Source organism: Molossus molossus, unplaced genomic scaffold, assembly GCF_014108415.1.
Source record: "Molossus molossus isolate mMolMol1 unplaced genomic scaffold, mMolMol1.p scaffold_m16_p_11, whole genome shotgun sequence".
NCBI classification, from domain to species: domain Eukaryota; kingdom Metazoa; phylum Chordata; class Mammalia; order Chiroptera; family Molossidae; genus Molossus; species Molossus molossus.
This window is the reverse complement of record NW_023425346.1, coordinates 70833996-70856281: the sequence shown is the minus strand read 5'-3', so window position 1 is coordinate 70856281 and position 22286 is coordinate 70833996. Positions and strand designations below refer to the sequence as shown.

The window sequence follows — 22286 nt, the reverse complement described above, 5'->3', positions numbered from 1 at the left end:
AATATTCCTCTGTTGAATAGTGTTTCTTAAATTCATTCAATGAGCATTTTCAAATATACACAAAAATAGAGAGAATAGTATAATAAACCTGTATCTCTGCTACATTGAAGATATATAACAAATCCCAGTGAACCTATATCTCAGCTATACTTAAGATATATAAAACATCTAAGGACTGGCCCGTGTGACTCAGTGGTTGACATCGACCCATGCACCAAGAGGTTGCTAGTTCAATTCCTGGTCAGGGCACATGTCCAGGTTGTGGGCCTGATCCCCAGTGGGGGGCATGCAAGAGGCAGCCAATTGATGTTCTCTCTCATCGATGTTTCTATCTCTCTCTCCCTCGCTCTTCCTCTCTTTCTAAAATCAATAAAGAAAAAATATTTTTTAAAATCATCCAAGAATAAGAAAGTAAAGATATGATTGTTTCTTTGAGGAAGCTTTCTAAGTGTTATGCTTACTTTAAGAAGGCATTTGGAAAACTGGAGAGTGCAATTGTGATCCTTCAGCACTTAGAACCATTTACCTTCTCCTCAGTGTGTCCGTGATAATTATTCATTACTCAAGTTTCCATCATTCTACCTTGTCTTACATTGGAATTAAATACAAAAAACACTCAATAAACATACTTTGGGTTGGATGCTATTCTAAGTCCTAGAGATTCAGAGCTGTACTAATCCCTGCCCTCCAGAGTCTCACTATTTGGTACTAGAGACAAATAAGGAAATAAATTACGACTGCAAAGCATGTTGAGTGGTACAGCAGAGAGACCCACAGAAGCACGGAGGGACCTGACCAGTAAATATGTGCATGCCATGTGCACAGGAGGACAAGGGTCATGTACCCCGCTGACACGACTCTGGTTTCTTCCCTGACATGGTTCAAAAAGTATTGTTTAATTATGTGTTGTGGAATTGAGGGCAACCAGGCTGGTAAGTGGTCTGGAAAGTATGCTTTCTGGAACACACTTTAACTAGGCATGTTTCACCCACAGAAGGGAAGACTGGAGAGGACATGTTAGCCTCCACCTTTAAAGATTGCCCTGTGGAGGAGAAAATAAACTCATCCTGTAACATTCCAGAGGCAGAAACTTCAATTCATTCCCCTGGTTCTGACTTCCACAATGTTACAGATTAGGTTTCTAACATACAAAACAGCCTTAGCATTTGTGAATAAGGAAAAGCGTAAGCGAAGCTAATTAAAATAAAATGAATATTAGGGATAAGTTTGATTAGTACAATTATTAATATTTGTCAGCCTAACATTCACAGCCTAACACTCACTTATCAACATTTCAGACCTTAATAGAATTGCTAGCTATATATATATAGATATATAGATATATATTTTTTATCCTCACCTGAAGATATTTTTCCATTTTTTGTTCAGATAGAGTGGGAGGGAAAGAGAGAAAGAGAGAGAGAGAGAGAGAGAGAGAGAAACATTGACGTGAAAGGGACAGATCGAGTGGCTGCCACCTGCATGACCCAACCAGGGCCGGGGACAAACTGCAACTGAGGTACGTGCCCTTAGCAGGAACAGAAACTGGGTCTCTCTGGACCTCAGACCAACACTCTAACTGCTGAGCCAAACCACACAGGGCTAGAGATATAGTTTTATTGAAACATAATTGGTTATAATAAGTTTCAGGTGTGCATCACAGTGATTCAATATTTATATATATTACAAAATGGTAACCACAATAAGTTTAGTTATGATCGTTTGCCATCAAAAGTTATTATAATATTATTGACTATATTCCCTAAGTTGTACATTTACCTAAGCCAAGCTATGGAAGCAACCCAAGTGTCTATCAGTAGACGAAGGATCAATCAGAGAAAGCCAATCAGAGGAAGACAAATATCACATGATCTCACTTATTTGTGGAATATAATGAACAAAATAAGCTGATGAACAAAATAGACCCAGAGACACAGAAGTAGGGCACAAACAGACATACTTGAGAGGAGGGGGGTGAGGAGGAGGGAAGAGATGAACCAAAGAACTTATATGCATATATGCATAACCAATGGACACAGACACAGTGCCGTGGGTGGAGGGTGGGGAAGTGGATCGGGAGGAGGGTGTCAATGGGGTAAAAAGGAGAAACATCTGTAACAAAAATAAATTAATTAATAATTTAAAAAAAAGACAATGTGCTGTGTATATATACAATGGAATATTACTCAGCCATAAAAAATAATGAAATCTTGCCATTTGCTAAAAGGAGGAGGGGCTAGGGTAAGAGAAATAGGTAAAGGAGATTAAGAGGTATAAACTTCCAGTTTTTTTTTTGTTTTTTTTTTTGTACAGATAGAGTGGGAGGGAGAGAGAGGAAGGGAGAGAGAGTGAGAAACATCGACGTGAAGGGACACATCGAGTGGCTGCCACCCGCACAACCAACCAGGGCCGGGGACAAACTGCAACCGAAGTACGTACCCTTAGCGGGAACCGAACCCGGGTCTCTCCGGACCGCAGGCCGACGCTCTAACCGCTGAGCCAAACCGGCCAGGGCTAAACTTCCAGTTTTGAAATAAATAAATTATAGATGTATTTTAGTTCCTTACATTTAAAAATAATAAATATTGCTATGGTCTGAATATTTGTGCCCCCCTAAAATTCATATGTTGAAATCCTAATGCCCAATATGATGATATTAGAAGGTAGGTGCCTAGGTCATGAGGGTGCAGCCTTCAGGAATAGAATTAATTCTCTTATTAAAAGACCTCATAGGGTCAGGTCAAGATGGCAGCATAGGTAAACGCGGTATTGCATCCTCCCACAACCACATCAAAGTTACAACTAAACTACAGAACAACCATCATTCAAAACCACCTGACATAGAGCTGAATGAAGTCCTACAACTACGGAATTAAAGCAGCAGCCACATCCAGACTGGTAGGAGGGGCGGCGGTGGACGGGCTGGTCCCACACCCACGTGTGGCGGATAAAAATCAGGAGGCTCCCGCAGCTGGGAAGGTCCTTCCTGAGGACTGGAGGGGTCCCCGTCCCACACCAGGTGCCCTGCTCAGGGTTCCAGTGCCAGGAAGAGAATCCCCATAACTTCTGGCTGGAAAAACCAGCGGGAACTGAGGCTCAGGGAGGCTGAGGCGGCTGGAGCCCCAGGCAGCTCCTTAAAGGGCCCGCGCACGGACTTATCGGACTCTCTCCCTCTAAGCTCGGAGGGGAGGCAGCTCGAGGGGCGCCAGAGACATTCAGGGAAGAACTGAGCTGTTTGGCACTGGAGCGAGGACTGGAGAGGGGGCTTTCTCCGGGACAAACGTGCTGTCAGAGGCCTTTGTTCCTTTGGTGAGCCCTTCCCGGGGGCGGCAGACAGAAGCCATATCTGGGACTCCAGCAACCTGGCTCACACTGGTAGCCCCGCCCTGCTGACTCCCTGAGGCCCCGCCCCACCCAACTTTCAGGCCCTCACAAGCTGTTGCCAGTTGCTTAACCATAGGATTGGCCTGTCTTGGATCCTGATTCAGGTTTTTCCTAAATTCTTTCAAATGAGCAGCATCTGGTCTCAGCTAGCCCCATACCACTTGTTAAGTAATACAGAGAAACAAACACAGGGAGGCAGCCAAAATGAGGAGACAAAGAAACAGGTCCCAAATGAAAGAACAGAACAAAACCCCAAGAAAAGAACTAAGCGAAATGGAGATAAGCAACCTAACAGGTACTGAGTTCAAAATACTGCTTATAAGGATGCTCAATGAACTTAGTGAGAACCTCAGTGAACTTAGGGAGGGCCTCCAGAGCATAAAAAAGGACCAGTTCAGAAATCATGGATACACAGTTAGAATTGAAGGAGGCATTAACTGAAATAAAGAATAATTTACACAGCTTCAATAATAGAGTATGTAAATCCAAGGAGCAAACCATCGATTTGGAATATAAGGAAGCAAAAACTGCCCAATCAGAACAGCAAAAAGAATAAAGAATCCAAAAAAAAATGAGGATAGTGTAAGGAGCCTCTGGGACAACTTCAAGCGTGCCAACATTCGCATCTTGGGGGTGCCAGAAGGAAAAGAGAGAGAACAAGAAATCAAAAGCCTGTTTGATACAATAATGGCAGAAAACTTTCCTAACTTGGTGAAGGAAACAGACATACAAGTCCAGGAAGCACAGAGAGTCCCAAACAAGATGAACCCCAAGAGGCCCACACCAAGACACATCATCATCAAAATGCAAAAGGTTCAAGACAAAGAGAGAATCTTAAAAGCAGCAAGAGAAAGGCAGCTAGTTACCTACAAGGGAGTTCCGATAAGGCTGTCAGCTGATTTCTCAAAAGAAACTTTGCAGGCCAGAAGGGAGTGGCAAGAAATATTCAGAGTGATGAAAAGCAAGAACCTAAAACCAAGATTACTCTATCCTGCAAAGCTGTCATTTAGAATTGATGGACATATAAAAACTTTCCCAGACAAGAAAAAGTTAAAGAAGTTCATCATTACCAAACCGTTATTATATGAAATGATGGAGGGTCTTTTTGAAGAAAAAGATAAAATGTATGAACAAACAAAATGGCAATGAATACATATCTATCAACAATGGAATCTACAAACAAAATGAACAGGTAGAACAGAAACATTCTCATAGATACAGAGAACATTTTGTTGGTTGCCAGTTGGGAGGGGGGTTGGGGGAATGGGTGAAAAAGGTGAAGGGATTAAGAAGTACAAATTCATTGCTAGACTGACAAACCTCAAAGGAAAAGGGTTTGGGGGGTGGGAAGAAATAAATCAAAGAACTTATATACATAACCAATGGACACAGACAACAGTGTGGGAAAAGGTGGGATGGGGGCGGGAATGGTGAGGAGGGGGTCAATGGGGGAAAAATGTGGAACATTTGTAATACATTTTACATGCAACAATAAAGATTTAAAAAAAAAAAAAAAAAGACCTCATAGAGCTTCCTATCCCCTTCCTCCAGGTGAGGGTACAATGAAAAATGTACAACCCAGAAGGAGACCCCACCTGACCATGCTGGCACCCTAATCTCAGATGTCCAGCCTCCAGAACTGTGAGAAACAAATACCTGTGGTTTATAAGCCGTCCTACCTTTGGTATTTTGTTATAACAGTCTGAACGGAGAAAGTCAGATATGAAGTCCGTAACTGAAAATCAGAATTTTGTCCTTGAAAATGCATTTTAAATCAGGTAATCTTAATCATATCCTACTGAATTAGCTGTTTAACAAATTCCATCTACTCTCATGTTACGAAAACAAAGCCCTTGAAGCCACCACTGGGCATATGAACTGGGAGCCTGACCAGACTCCCCTGTAGCCCCTGTGCTTCTAGTATCACATAAAGGAACACACAACTGTCGCGGTAAACATGCCATCGGGATGGAAGACTATTTTGTCATCACTATTTTGTCTTCAGCTAGCATTTTCAGCCGTCTCTTCAGATTAAGAGGAGGCGGTGAACACCTGCAGACGTACAGTGAGAGGCAGGATGGTCCGGCCGTCAGCTGCATGCTGGGCACTGCAGTCCACGGCCCCCACACAGCTCCCTGTGCCCCAGATCCTAGCACTCTGAAGGAGCCAACGATAACAACAAAGCAGCGTTAAGGCCATTTTCCCCTTCCAGCTCCAACCCCAACATTCATGGAAAAGTCCCTACTTCCATAACACCCCCTTGGGAAACGCTTGCATTTGACGGCCTCAGTACTGAACCTTGTCAATAAAAGCATCATTCACTGTCAGGTTTCTGGAGGTAAAATTGCCATGTGATAATCATGCTGGTTGGATGAAGACTGAATTGAGACCACAGACCCATCTCAGTGACCTGGGCTCAGATTCACTCTCTAGTCTCCTAAGAGGGATTTCTTTGGGATTGTGTCTACCCTCTTTGGACCCAGCTAGATGGCTGCTGCTGTACAAAATGAGCAGGCCACTGCTTTAAGGCTCTTATTTTTGATGTTGTCTATAACCCCTATTCGTAATAGGTCCTAAAGAACAACAATCAGTCAAAATTACATGTCTACATGTGGGAGCATCTCATAAAAATTTAAACGGGAGAGACCGAGTCCTTTCATCTTTGAGTTTTAGAAAAGTAATGGTCTATTATCTAAAGTCCCTTTAGAGGGTGATAGAAACACAAAATCTCTCTGTGGCTTTGCAAACACCCTTTGCCCCTGTCCAGCATCCAAGCTGGTCAAGCTAAAAGCTGAGCTGGAACTGTGACAAATGAGTTCGGGGAGCCATCCACTCATACCCAGTTCAATTTGGCAGTAATAATTAGAAGAATGCATCGCAAAGCAAACAAGTGTCGTTCCCATATAACCTGCCTCCACAGATAAGATAATAGTAAACAGGCACTCTTTCACCAAAGGCTTCCCTATTATAATTCTGCCCACCCCAAATTCTGGTCGAAAAAAACTAGCATACAAATTGTCGGTTAACAATTAGGCTATAGTTGGTCAGAGGGAGTTGAAAGTCTTTTTATTAGATTTTTTAATCTGGAACATTTTTACTACTTTTTTTTTTTTTACTGCAATAGTGAAAGAGGAATTTTCCTTATCCAGAGTTGTTATTCAAAGGCTGACCTCCATGTACTGTCCCTGGGAAGAAACACTCAATGAAGTCAACCATTTATTTGACCAAGAAATATTTCCTGAGGATGCACCAGGTCCCAGAGCCTTGCCAGAAGCTGAGAATACACAGAACAAGGATAATGGCCCCTGTCCTCAGGAACTAAATCTAGCAGGCTGAAGGGCTCCCGTTATCACGGTCTTCAGGGGCTGTCTCTCTCCCATCTCCTGAGAGCCCTCTACAACGACTTCTTTCTCGCAGAAGACGACCAAGGAAAGAGCTTCCTTAGACTTTTCTTGGAGCGAGTTGAAGTCTACATAAACAGATAAATTAGAAATACACTGTCCTACACAAGCATTCTCTCATTAACACCTTTTAAACTCTTAAAAAGCGTATGTGAGGAATAATCATATTTCTTGCCTTTGGTATGATGCTCGTGAAGCTGAAGAAGTGATTTCAAGGACTCGGCGGTCTCGAACTCCTGAGTGTTCTGGAGGAACTCTTCAGCTTGATCTATTTTAATAGCAAACTACAACAGAAATACGGGGGAAAGACACTTGAAAAAACAAAAATCAACGTGTCACTTCTAGTTATATAGAGACATTTCCTATGAACCGATGGCCTAGCTGACTCGTCTGTGTGTTCGTGTGGGGATGTGTGTGTTTGTGTGAGTGTGGGCTGGCTTGGGTGTTTGTGTGAAGGTGAGTGTTCACCGTACCAAGGAAGAACTTTTCTCTCATTCTTTTGCATTCCTTGTACACCCGAAAATACATCATGTATTCTGAAACAAACCAACCTTTTTACTGGTCAAATGTCTTAAAATTTTCATCTAAAATTTTGTGTCCTATGTAAAGAATATAGCCACTTTTAACATTATAAGGCAGTTTGTCAAAGAATTACCAGGAAGTGTGCTGGGAGAAACCAACAGAAATTTGGCTCACCAGTGATGACATAATTATAAGTAAATTCTCCTTAAGAAGCAATTTAGAGGGATAGTTGAAATACAGAGGTTTTTTTCCCTCTATAATTATACCTAGAGCTGAAAAAATGCAAGTTTCAAAATAATAGTCTAATCCTATATCTAAACTTGATCTCAGCCAAATGTCCAAGAAGCAATGTCTAATCCATGTCTTACACAAAGCATATAATTTGTAAAAAATATATTTGTACATAAAATGGTCTGAGAAGATACACACCAAAGGGTTACATTTATGAGAAGGAATGGCATTAAGTATGGGTTAAGGAAGGTAAAAGTTTAGTTTTTAAATCTGTAATTTGTAATTTTGTTTATTTTTTATAAAAAATGTTTGCATTATTTATATAAATAAAAAAGAGATTTGATGCAGCAAGCATGAAATTTTTCTCCTCTGTTTCAAAAGCAGAACAGCAATTCGACACCCTAAATGGTGGGGAATGTGACTGATCTCCGTGTGTTTCTACATGGAGGACGTATAAAGCGAAGATTCTTCAAGGAATGTTAAAATTCTCAGAGGACTAACCTTAGAAACAAGTTTTAGAAAAGGGTGTGCTAATACAGCATATTCATAATGGCAGACAAATAGCTGGTTTGTTTTAACATTATGATGCAAAGGAAATTATTTTAGTTTATAAGAGCATTTCAATCAACATGTTCACCTTTGGATCAAGTAGAGAATAAACTCATAAAGGCAAAGCATCAGTGAAATAAACAAAAGCCTGTCACAGAGGTTGTCTTCCTTCTCAAGATGTTTCCAAGCTACCATTTTAAATTTAGTGATTTGTTCATATTTTTATATTGCTATTTGATTAACAAGATCTGTATTATGATAGTGACAATAGACTAAGGAGCATGTCTCCTTTGGAAATTCAGAGAAGGCCTCCACCATCCTGTTAGAACCACTGAACGGATACCTGCCATTGCCCTTTAGGGACGATGGTTCTCCATTGAAGAGAAAAACCCTTCTGATGGTTAAGTCTATGAGCTAGAAACTGTCCTTTGATAATTATCAATCATGCAAAAAGAAATTACTTGTATTTCTAAAGAACTCTTTTTTCTTAAATTTTTTTCCTTTATTTATTTTAGAGAAAGAGGAAGTGAGAGGGAGATAGAGATAGAGACATCCATGAGAGAGAACATCAACTGGCTGCCTCCTGCATGCCCCCCACTGGGATCAGGCCCACAACCTGGGCGTGTGCCCTGACCAGGAATCGAACCAGCAACCTCTTGGTGCATGGGTCCATGCTCAACCACTGAGCTACACTGGCCAGACTCTAAAGAACTCTTGAATGCACATAGTTTAATAAGGGACTCCTACCTACACATCATTTACATCTCTAATTCATTCCACTTTTAATAACTGATTTAAAAGCATTCTTTGAACAGAACCTTCAAAGCAAAAGAAAAATATCTGTAGGTGAATTGTATATTTCAGCCTGTTATTTTAAAAAAATTTAATGCCCGGCTGGTGTGGCTCAGTGGTTGAACGTTGACCCATGTACCAAGTGGTCACCGGTTCGATTCCCAGTCAGGGCACACGCCCAGGTTGTGGGCCCGATCCCCAATGAGGGCATGCAGGAGGCGGCCAGTCGATGTTCTCTCTCATCAATGTTTCTATCTCTCTCTCCCTCTCCCTTCTTCTCCCTCTCAAATCAATAAAGAAAAAAAAAATTTTTTTAATTTTTTAAATAAACAATTTTACTCAGAAAAAGCTTCCCTGAAATACTGTTACGTTTTATCTTATGGCTATTTTCTTTCCCTCACTTCTCTCCTTTCTGTAGCTTGCATGGGGTAGAAATGGTGACAGGGAGACATTTTTCAAAAACCCTGTTCTTAATATCACTCTTTTTTTTTTTTTTTTTTTATCCTCACCCGAGGATATTTCTCCATTTTTTGTACAGACAGAGTGGGAGGGAGATAGAGGAAGGGAGAGAGAGAGAGAAACATCGATGTGAAGGGACACATCGAGTGGCTGCCACCCGCACGACCAACCAGGGCCGGGGACAAACTGCAACCGAAGTACATGCCCTTAGCGGGAACCGAACCCGGATCTCTCCGGACCACAGGCTGACGCTCTAACTGCTGAGCCAAACTGGCCAGGGCTCACTCTTTTTTTTAAATCACTAATGAAAATTGCTCTGGCGTACACAAGAGGCAGGAAGATCATGTAGCAGTTTGCCTTAAGCTAAGTATAAAGTGATCCACAAAATTGGAAGCAGGATAATATAAGAAACAATTAGTCATTTAACTAGGAGTCAGAATTTTGGGTTGAATTATAGGTTGACTTATACTTCTTTTTATTTTATGTAGTACCTAGAAGTAACTTCTTTTTTTTTTTTTTTTTATCCTCACCCGAGGACACTTTTTGCATTTATCTTCAGATAGAGTGGGAGGGAGAGAGGGAAGAAGAGAGAGAGAAACATCAATGTGAGAGAGACACATCAACTGGTTGCCACTCACACGACCCCAACCGAGGCCAGGGACAAACTGCAACCAAGGTACGTGCCCTTCGCAGGAACCAAACCCGGGACTCTTTGGTTCATAGGCCGACGCTCTAACCGCTAAGCCAAACTAGAAGTCCAGGGCTAGAAGTAACTTCTCATCATTGAGAAAATTTGGTAGCATTACTACACAATGAGAAACAAATCTTGAACCTAATGTTTGAAATAAAAATAATTTCCTGTGCTCAAGTGAGCTGAATTTCCAGGGCAGTTGACACCCATACCCTACTTATTTAGATGGAATAAATCAGATGTATCTATAATTTGGCCTCTGTGGGTGTATTTCACTTGGTTATTTTGTTTCAGGGGAGAAAACTGTGCGTAGAACTTTTTCCCAAGATGGTCTGTAAAATGAACTGTGAGGTGGCCTTCAGTGTTCAAACTGTGGAAAACAAACCTTGAAAGTTACAATGCGGTTTTTGCTCTTCCCTTTTACTTTTAACCCAGTCTGTGATGCATGAGAGCATCTACCCCAATTTTTATGTTCTATTACTAATCTTCTTTCCTTCATTATTTTGAATTTAAGTCCTGAATTTTCAGTTTGGAAATGTCATACTTTTCAAAGCCTGTGCTTTATCTTAATGAAGCAGAGCTCTCATATCAAAATGAATGGACTGCCAACTGACAGAGTAGTTAAAAGTGAAATTTCCATAACTGTCTTATACCAACCATAACATCTCTTTTGATGTTGTTCTCTGAGTCTCACATTTTGAAATTGGGAATCTCAAAAAAATTGTAGAATTTAAGAAAAATCATAGGGGAAAATGACCTTCTTAGACCCAGGACTTTTTTCTTGCCTTACATTTTAATGAGTTCAAACTATAAAAACTCCACAGTATGCCTTAGGAAAGTACTTTATAAAATTCTATGCTTACAACTCAGACATTCTATGGCATATTCTGCAATTCCTTTTGAATAATCAGCAGAACTTTTAGTCCACAACTGTTAGTAATTAAAACACTCTCCACCACCATTTCCTAGTAATATTATAATCGGGGCAATTGTTTTATTAAGTAATTATATTACTGTTTTCTACAGAGGAAAATATAATGACTTATGAGAGTTCCCATTTTTACTTAATATTTTACTTTATTTTAGTGAACTGTACCTAGCTTTTGATTGAAGGCCTACATGTAAAATATTAAAACTTGCCCTGGCCAGTTTGGCTCAGCAGTTAGAGCGTTGGCCTGCGATCCGGAGAGACCCGGGTTCGGTTCCCGCTAGGGGCACGTGCTTCGGTTGCAGTTTGTCCCCGGCCCTGGTTGGTTGTGCGGGTGGCAGCCACTCGATGTGTCCCTTTCACGTCGATGTTTCTCTCTCTCTCTCTCGATTCCTCTCTCTCCCTCCCACTCTATCTGTACAAAAAATGGAAAAATATCCTCGGGTGAGGATAAAAAAATAAAAAAAATAAAATATTAAAACTTTATGTTTCCACAATCAAGAATTAAATTATATATATATATATGTGTGTATATATATGTATACACACACACATTCACACGTGTGTGCAAATACACACACATACATACAATCTTGGTTATTCTGACACTTTTTTGAACCAATTGCAATGTCTGCAGAAATATAACATTTTCAGGAATGCTATTCATTTCTAATATAGAAAAGGGAGATGTGTTTTTTTAAATACAAACCTCCAAGGCACTTTCAAAAAATTCAGAGGTCAAACTGAGCAGCTCCCTTCTTCTTTCCAGCATGGAGACCAGGGCTGCCCATGCCTCGCCCAGGGTACTGGCCATGGCGTCATACACCCGACTCTGTTCCTTATTCTCCTCGGCTGTCTTGTCTGCTTCCTGCAAGAGCTCCCACACCCGATCTTCCAGAGCCTAAGTCCAAGAAAGGAAGAAAAGATGTAAGGCAGAGTGCCACTCCGTGTAAGAAATACAGGATCTCATTTTAAACCCTTGGATATTTGAAACTGTATGTGGTCTAGAAAGGTCTAGAAGAGAATTTAAAAACTGAAACGGCGATGCAGGCAGATCAAGTAGACAGGATGGAGCAGTGGAGATTGTGGTAAACCAGGGAGCATGCCAGACTACAGGCATTCACATTTAAATATTGTTCAGCTTGGCCAGTGTGGCTCAGTGGATGAGCGTCGACCCATGCACCAAGAGGTTGTCGGTTCGATTCCTGGTCAGGGCACATGCCCAGGTTATAGGCCAGATCCCCAGTGGAGGGCATGCAGGAGGCGGCCAATCGATGTTCTCTCTCATGGATGTCTCTATCTCTCTCTCCCTCTCACTTCCTATCTCTCTAAAATTAATAAAGAAAAAAGTTTTTTAAATAATAATAATAAATATTTTTCAAATACTAGAGATTTATCAAGGCGCACATCTACATTCCCAGGGGTACAGGAGATTGTGTTAACCTCACATTTAAAAAAAAAAAAAAAAGCTAATTTAAAAAGAAATGAACCCAAACTTTTTATTAAACTATTTATTTTAAAAATTGTTATGGTTAATATGTTTGTGAAGCTTGATGTAAATATTAAGGCTAGGTTTTTGGGAAATAGTATTCATAATGTAAAAATGAGAATATTTGTAACCAGCAATACAGACTGAACACAATATGAACACGTGCTTACATAATTGTCTCATTTGGGGACAGATGGAAGACCCCAAAAACAAATTTCATTCTTGAAGTTGGCACAAAAATAAAGGCACAATTTTTAAAATATATTAGACAAAATAATATGAATAAGATCCAAAATATCAGCAGAAAAAAAGCACTAAAATGATATAAAGCAAAATATAACAAATGAAACAAAAGAAATAACAGCACATTTATCAGGTCACACAAAAAACAAAACATAATGATAGGAATATGATTAAATATTAGTTAAAACCAAAAAATTGGATAAGTTCACTTTTTCAATTAAAAGACAAACATTATCAGATAAAAAAAATGTTCAACTAACTTATATGTTTTCTAGATTCATCTCTTAACTAAAAAGCATAACTTTTGAAAATGAAGAGATGAGATATATCAGGCAAAGGAGAACTATCAAAACTAAAAGGGGACTAGCAATATTAATCTCAGACAAATGAAAAATTAAAACAAAAACACTGAGATTAAAAAATGGCAATTTATGTTGATCAATATTGTAATTCACAGTAAAAATTAGGAACGCATGAACCTTTATATGTATGGCATTGAGATATTTAAAGTAGATATAGCTAGTCAGATACAATGAAAAAAAGAAAAGTAGAAATAAACAAGGAAAAGTCCAGATAATAAAACAAATCTCTTAGAAAATTTAGGATAACAGTGTAAAATATAATTCCTAGATAAAATGGAGACTAAAAACTATAATTACAGACTGTTTAGAAAAAACAATAATAAGACTACTATGCTTGAAACCTAAGATACATCTAATTTTATGCACAGATAAAATTCATAGCATTAGATAACTTTATTTTTAAAGGAAAAAATTAATTAATTAACATTTAGGTCTAACTTATAGAAAGATAATAAAACAAATGTTAAAAAGGATTAATTGATTAAACACAAATCAGAAATTAACTAATTAGACAAAAACTTAAGAATTGTTTTATGTTTTTTAATTTTTTTCTTTATTGATTTTTTAGAGAGGAAGGGAGATGGAGAAAGAGATAGAAACACTGATGAGAGAGAACATCAACTGATTACCTCCTGCATGCCCCCACTGAGGATCAGCCCCAAACCTGGGCATGTGCACTCACTGAGAATTGAACCAATGACTTCTTGGTACATGGGTCAACGCTCAACCACTGAGCCACACCAGCTGGGCAAGAATTGATTTTTTAAAAGTAGAGACATTGAAAAGCCAAATGAAATATATAAACATCTGACAGATGTCAATAAAAATAGTAGAGGAGATAGATCCAGTGGTCTATCCTATAGAAACTTCAAAAAAGCAAGCAAAACTATCTTCTTAGTCAACACTCTGAAAAGTAGTGAAAGACTTACAGCAACCAAGTGAACTCTAAAGCAAGAAAAAGGTAACCTAAAAATTGTAGAAAAGCTTTGAAGTCTTTTTACTTGCCTTTGCCCACCTTCTCCTTGGTTCAGCAGAGACTACAGAGTGAATAAAAGAAATAAGACCCAACTATATGTTGTCTATAAGAAATCCAAATTAAATTATAAAGGCATAGATAGATTGAAAGATAATGAATGAAGATATACCATGCAATGCTAATTTAAAGAAAAGTGCAGTAGCTACCTTAATTTTAGACAGAGCAGATTTCAAAGCAAGGAATATTATGAGAGACTGAATGAGCATTCCACAATCAGAAAGAATATATGCACCCCTATGTTCATAGTATCACTATTTACAATAGCTAAGATCCAGAAACAGCCCAAGTGCCCATCAGCAGATGAGTCGATAAAAAATATACAGTGGAATACTATGTAGCTATAAAAAAAAAAGAAGGATCTGTTACCCTTTGAAACAGCATGGAGGGACCTGGAGAGTATTATGGTAAGCAAAATAAGCCAGTCAGACAAAGACAAGTATCACATGATCTCACTTATATGTGGAATCTAATGAACAAACTGATGAACAAAATAGATCCAGAGACATGGAAACATGGAACAGACTGACAAATCTCAGAGGGAAGGGTGGGGCAAGAAGAAATTAACCAAAGAATTTACATGCATATATTCATAGCGCATGGACACAGACAGCAGTGCAGTGAAGGTCTGGGGTGGGACAGAAGCAGAGTGGAGGGAGTCCATGGGGAAAAAGGAGGGGGCATCTAGAATGCTTTCAACAATTAAGATACATCTTAAAAACACAGGCATTCCATAACAATAAAGGGTTAATCTCCAAGACAAGTTAACGATTTTAAACGTGTTTGAGCCTAACAACAGAGCATCAAAATACATAAATAAAAACTGAAAGAACCACAAGGAGAAACAAACAAATCTACCACTATAGTTGGAGACTTTAACATTTCTCCACCAATAACTGAAACATTCAGCAAGCAGAAAATTATTAAGGATATAGATGAACTAAGCAACACCATCAATCAACTAGATATAATTGACATGTATAGACTACTATGTCCAATAACAGAGAAATATACATTCTTCTCCAGCTGATGTAGAATATTTTCTAAAATAGACTATATATTGATTTTTACTTTTTTTTTTAATGAATTTTACTTTTTATTTATGCCTTCCTATATGGTCTAAGTTTTTTATGAGAATATATTATTTTTATCATTGGGGGAAATCTTATGTTCATTTTTACGATTACATCAAAGAGACCTACTCAGAAAAACAAAAACAAAAACAGCCATTGTTATCCTGAAACTGGGGACCTGAATTATCTCCTATTAGAATTCTAGAACAGTTCTTTCCTTCCTTACACTTTCGAATTATATCCTAACACACATAAACTCTTCGACTGTATTCCTTTCCCAGTTACTTGCTGTTTCTTCCTGTGAGAGGATTATATCCCCACACGCTCTAACGGCAGACTTGTCTGTGTGACTTGCTTAGACCGATGAAATGTAAACGGGGCTTCTGTGTGCTACTCCTGAGCAGAAGTTCTAAGAACCAATGAGTCCTACCATTTCTCTTTTCCTACAAGGAGCTGCTCCTTCCGCCTGGGTCCTAAAATGAAGACATGCAAAAGTGAATTGTAATCACCATGAAGCGAACATGAAAGAAATAAGATCTGTGACTGTGAGCCACTGCTGTTGGGGATTATTTGTTACCCTAGGAGGGCCAGATATATTTACAAATGTAAAATCATTTGTTATGCATTACACAGTTGAGGTTCTCTTGTGCTTAATAAAGGCATAAAATAGAATTCATAATCCAACAAAAAAATATCTAGACCAGAGCCTAATAATTTCATAACTAACTCAAAAAAAGTCTCAGGCAGTCTGTGCTGGACATGCCAATGAATTCTTCAGAGACATCCACTGAATACACGCCAGCTCTGTTCTCTTTGGTCTTTAGGCTAAACCAGACTAATATTGTTTAAATTGATAGGAGAAATAGACCAAATGTACATGCTTTCTTACACAGCTATTTGAGAGCATACTATCTAGGCATTTCCTTCCCGTGCGACAAGCTTTAGATTATCTTAAGGGCCGATTAATTTTGTATTGTGTGTGTGTTTCACTTTATACTTTTTGTCAATGGAATAACTTGGCCTCCATTTCTACTTATAATGAGTGTTAGTCTAAGAATATGTAAAGAGAAAAAGCTTATTTAATTTTATGATACCGCATTTGTCTACAAAGACTGTAGCAAAAACTGAAACTGGGCGGACTTGATAATTCCAGGCTGGAGATGCAGAAGAGAGTAAGAAATATCAGGCAATGGATTCATTTCAGAGCAAAGCAAGTGAACACTTCACCTTTCAATGATATTTCTCAGATCTGACATGAAGGTGATAAGATAAATCTAAAGTTGGCTATTTCCATGGCTAATAGGACTGTTTGGGGAAGTATTTTTTCCATAGAACTCTTTTAAGCCTAGTTAAACACACAGAACTTAGTTCTTCTTAATACTGTTCTTTTCCCACTGAACTGACACTTTATAAATCAGTGATGCAGAGGTTTTGGGGGCAAGCAGCTTGGAGGACTACAATTCCAGTTCCCAATATTTCCTCGGGATTCTCCCATGACCTCCAGTGTGAACTGCAAAATGTTCTATTCACTGGAATTCCAAGGCCAGAACATTGTTGCAGAACCCTCGGGTTTAATTTGTACAAGTTGCACTTTCTTGGAGCTTTTCTGCAAGTAAGCCAGTAGACATTCTGCTTTAAAGATTGTCAGAAAACTGTCAGCTCCAAATTCTCTTGGAATTTTAGATTACCCTGGGGGTGCTGGGATCAGAGACCAAGCACCGTCCAATGTTCCCAGGGCCTATCAAACGCCATCTGAAATACTGGAGGAGAGAGGGATTCGGAGTGAACCAGGCAGGATTCAGAGAGCAGGGATATTTTTCAGCCAATCCCAAATCTCAGGATAATGACCAGTGGGAGTACATTTCTGTGAGATTCCTAAAATGGAACATGATCTGAACCCAAAGCCAAAATCCATCATCTGGTGTTTGATATATAACACTTGAGTTTCTGTGATATGTCTTCAGCTTCCGAAAAGGGGTTAAGAAGGCTTTTAGTTCTTTCTGTGTTCTCCAACTTTCTAGGGCTGACCATTATTATGTCACCCTGTCGGTCAGGCCTTCCCTCCTGAAGGTGGTGCTCAGACATATGCTGCCTGCACTTAGGAAATACCTATTGGGAGCATCGCTGAGCTCCCAGCGAGATTCTCCCCCTGCCCCCTGCTCCCACTGCAAGTGCGGGGAACAGGAAGTTATCACTTAGCCGGCCTGAAACACGAGAGTGGAGAGGGCTAGAGGGCGGAATGCCCCACGCGCGTTCATAATAGTGATTTCAAGTCTGTAAAGGAAACACAGAAACCTAAGTTCTGTCTTACTCGTATTTATGGCTGTAGCACTTACCACTGGTTTTCAATCAGAAGTACCCCCAAAGGGGTGTCTGAAAACGTGCTGAGGCATTTTTAGTTGTCCCAATGTGTTTGTGTGATTGGGAGAGGGGTGTGATGGAGGATTAGCTCACCAAACAGCAGCCCTACTGAAAACTGACTGCCCTTCACATAGAAGGGGCTCAATAAATGTCTGTGGTCAGATGTGTGGAAGAGTCGAAGAGGATCCGTTCCCTTTCTCTTATTTCACAGGCTGCTGGAGGAGCGTTTCAAAGCCAGTTGTTTCGATCCGACATCCACCTTGGGAAGCCCCTCTCACAGAACCACGACAGAGCCATTGTAGAGCGGCAGCTCTCCGTTACTCTGGGAACACAGCTTTCCGGAACTACTAGAAACGTTCCCTTGAACTGGACCAAAATGAGCCTCCTCATTCTCCAGGATGCAACTCATCTCCGCTTTCCGATCGTGGAAAAACCCTGACGACACCCTGAAAGGCTTCTATTGCTCTTACTTCTCGTTTAAACAGTCCTGAAGCGCTCTTTTAAAAGTGCACAGGATTCATGTACTGTACAAATTAAAAGCAGGCAACCTCGAGGCTAGGATTTTGAACAGTGGAAGTGAGCCTGGTCCTCCCTCCACCTCTTCAAATGGCCTCTCTCAGTTGCTACAGATGGAGTTCTTGTCTAAATGGGGAGAAGACGCTCTTCTAGCTTGAAGGCTATCAAAAATCATTAGGTGAAAAGGTAAATTAGTATCTGAAAACACACCTAAAAGGGGAGAAATCTTAATTTGGCATGTCTTATTTATCAAGGCAGTCATAATAATGCAACACAAATAATAGTGTCTACCGTTAAAATATTTATATTATCGCCACAGCACTTAAAATACCCTCAATCAACAGGAATCTGTAGAAATGATTTCACTTAGATGGAAAGGGTGCTCTCTGACCTCCACTAAAGCTAAAACCAAACTGCCACCTGTTCAAATACAATACAATAATACTCTTCAGTGACTTTTATGGTTCAGAGAAGATAAATACCTAATGGAACCTGAAGTTATTCAAGGAGGGAGTCACTCATCCATGTTCTCATTTATTTAGCAAGAATTTTTCTATTATCTCTTAATCAAATACTACAAATTGTGTTAATAGATATGAAAGATTGAGGAGGGGGACACCTGGTCACGATTGTATTATTTTCCTTTCCTTCTTACTACCTATCCAGTTCTCAACTCAGACCTGAATGGCTTCCATCCCCACCATCCTACTGAAATACGTATTCTCTTACAGGTCTACAACGACCTCACATTTGTCCAGGCAAGTCATCCTCATTTAAGCACTTCTTTGTGATTAATACTTCTATGTGCTGCTTAGTTTTTTTCTTCCATTTGCTTTTAGTACACTCTGACTTTCCTGCTGTGCTTTGACTCTTTTACAAACATACTTCCTTTGCTTATTTTTAAATGCCTAGTTCTTCTCACTTAACAAGTATGTGTCAGGGGCGGGACTGGGGAAATTATATCAAAACCATCTGTGCGACTTTTTCAAACTATACTTAGCTTCTTCCACAAGTTCTGATGTGGTCCTGAGGACATAAAGCAAGTGACCCCAAAGTTTGAATGGACTACCACAATGAGCCACTAGTACTGATTAGATTGTGTCTCCACTTAACATGGGAGGGCGGGTGGGAAAGAAAGAGTAAGAATCATAGTTCCACACCTCTTTCCAAGTAAGTACATAAGCTCTTACAACTACAACTACAGTACTGTCTATATAATTCATTCTTTCTGAGTTTTTAACGCTACTGAAAATCTTCATTCAACCATCGAACAACTACCTCAAACCCAAAATATCTAAAATCAATCCTGCCGTCTTCTCCACCAAATCCCCACCTTCCCTGGCTTTCAGGAACGGAACATGGAAAACAACTTTTACTCGTCTCTCCCCACATCTCCAGTTCCAGATATACTCAGTCACAAAGGCCTATTGAAGGAGTCATCCTCCTTCAAACCCTCTCCCTCCTCTACGTCCATCCCCTCGCCTTGGTTGAGTTTGTCATCACTTCCCACCTGAATTCCTGTTGCCTCTCAAGTCGTCCTCCTGCCTGCAGGCTCACCCTGCCCGGCGCATTCTCGGCTCGGCTCCACGTAGGTCTTTCCACCGCAGAAGTATAATCAAGTCACTCAGCAGCTCATACATTGTTCATGGCTTCCAATGGATTTCAAGATAAAATTCAAAGTGCAAGCATAGTGAGTAAGATCCTCACTGCTTGATTCCCTTTCTAATCGTCTTTCTCTCCGCTCATTCCCTCTCTGCCTTGCAGCCTTCCGAAATTCCTGTGGCTCCCGGACACTCACGCAGCCTAACCTTTATGTCTCAGCCCAGAACGCTCTCCTCTCTTGCCTCCCACTCTTCTCGTGCCCTCCTGTGACTCGCCTATGCCTGAGTAGTTCTTGATCCACCCGCAAAACACTGTTCAGGGGGTAGCTCTTTTAACCAGCCTTCCCTCACCCCCATCCTCTTTGGGCCTTGAGTGTCTGTCTCTCTAAAGTGCTTTTCGCTATCACAGCTATTACTACAGTGAGGTAATTTTTTATTTTTCTGATTATGAAAATAATGTCATTTCATAATTTCATATTAAAAATGGGGAAGAAATTTTAAATCATAGAAAATAAAAATTACCTATAACCCCACTGCCCAGAGATAACCACCATTAATATTCACATGGTGTTACATAAATATATACACATAGAGAATCATAGGGCAGTGATTTTCAACCCTTTTCACCTCATGGCACACAAACACTAATGACTAAAATTCTGTGGCACACCAAAAAATATATTCTATTTTTTTCCAATCTGACAAAAAAATAGGTATTATTTTGATTTACAAAAAAATAGTAATAGTAATTACCTACTCTTTTGTTCCAAAGTGACTTTTTTTTTTAATCCTTACCCAAGGACATTTTTCCATTTTTTTGTTCAGATAGAGTGGGAGGGAGAGAGAGGAAGAGAGAGAGAGAGAAACATCAACGTGAAAGGGACACATCGAGTGGCTGCTACCCACACAACCAACCAGGGCCAGGGACAAACTGCAACCGAGGTACATGCCCTTAGCAGGAACCGAACCTGGGTCTCTCTGGACCACAGGCCGACTCTCTAACTGCTGAGCCAAACTAGCCAGAGCCCAAAGTGACTTTTTAAAAAATCATGTGCCTATATTTGTGTATAAGGATTTCTGGTACAGAACCAATCAGACACAACCTTATTATGGGATGTGACCGATAAGATGCACCTCTACTATATGGCCTATATATTTATGGTTCAAGAGAGGGCATTCACACCAGAGGGCTATTCTTGTGTTGACTCTTGTCACTTTTTTCACTTGACAACCTAAAGAAAAAGAGGTCAGTGCCCTTGACTAAATAGTCAGGTATTACATGTTCTTAAAATTCTTGTGTCAAACCAGTTGAAAATCCACTGTCATAATGGTATAGATCAGAGGTCAGCAAACTATAACCCACAGTCCAAATCCAGCCTGTTATCTATTTTTGTATGGTCTTCAAACTAAGAATGGTTTATATATTATTTTACATTTACATTAAGTAGTTACAAACAACATTTTAAAAAATATTATTTCATGACACATGAAAATTATACAAAATTCAAATTTCAATGTCCACAAATTTTTACTGAAATACAATCATGTTTTTTGGAACACAACCCTTTTGTTGATGTATTGGCCATAGTTGCTCTCATACTACTACAGCAGAGTTTGAATAGTTGTGACTCAAAAAGAAATGTGACCCACAAAATCTAGAATATTTACCTTCTGACCATTTACCAGAAAGTCTGTTGACTTCTGATATAGAGAGCTATGTGTTATTTTTGTGCTTAACTTTATATTATGAACACTTTCTTTTTTAATATTTTGTAGAAATATTATTTTAGTGGCTCTCTAGTATCCCATCAATGAGATACCATAAATAAGTATCCCCCTATTGTTAAATCTTGTTAAATCTGGTTTCCATTTTAGCTATTGTAAGTAATATTATGCTGAATCAATTCTAATGATATTCATCTCATTTGACTTCTTATCCTTTCATATAAATCTTCATGAATTTCTCTTATTTCCATAAAATGTATTCCTAAAAGTAGAATGATTGGGTTATCTCATATTTTCAAGGCTCTCAATGGGATCTCCAAAAACTGCACCGATTGACTAGCATTATCACAATATATTAAAATTACCATTTTTGTTTCATAGTTACATATTTTTTAATTAAAGTATAGTTGACATAAAACATTACATTAGTTTCAAGTATACAACATAATGATTTGATATTTATATACCTTATGAAATTATCACCACAATAATTCTAGCAGTCATCTGTCACTACATGAGTATTTCAAATTATTGACTATATTTCCTATGCTGTACTTTACATCCCTGTGACTCATTTATTTGATAACTGGAATTTTGTACCTCTCAATCCCCCTAACTTTCTTCACCCATCCCCCCAGCTCCTTTCCCTCTGGCAACCACCAATTTGTTCCCTGTATCTATGAGTGTGCTTCTGTTGTGTTTTGTTTGCTTTGTTTTCGTAGATTCCACATGTAAGTGAAATCATACAGTATTTGTCTTTCTCTGACTTATTTCACTCGTATAATATTCTCTAGCCTATCCATGTTGTTGCAAATGGCAATACAGATGATCAACAGACATGAAAAGATGCTCAACATCACTAATCATCAGAGAAATGCATATCAAAACTACAATGAGATATCACCTCACACCTGTCAGAATGACTA

At 39.3% G+C, this 22286-nt stretch overlaps 1 protein-coding gene across 1 annotated transcript in view; it reads right to left on the bottom strand.

Moving 5' to 3' along the window:
- CCDC141 (coiled-coil domain containing 141) overlaps positions 1–22286 on the bottom strand; it is a 192770-nt gene that overhangs the window by 126256 nt on the left and 44228 nt on the right. Inside the window, exons 4-5 of the mRNA XM_036254760.1 lie at positions 11667–11858; positions 6961–7069 (exon numbers count right to left, since the gene is read on the bottom strand). Of these exons, the coding sequence (XP_036110653.1) occupies positions 6961–7069; positions 11667–11858 (301 nt within the window). The remainder of the gene's footprint in view (positions 1–6960; positions 7070–11666; positions 11859–22286) is intronic.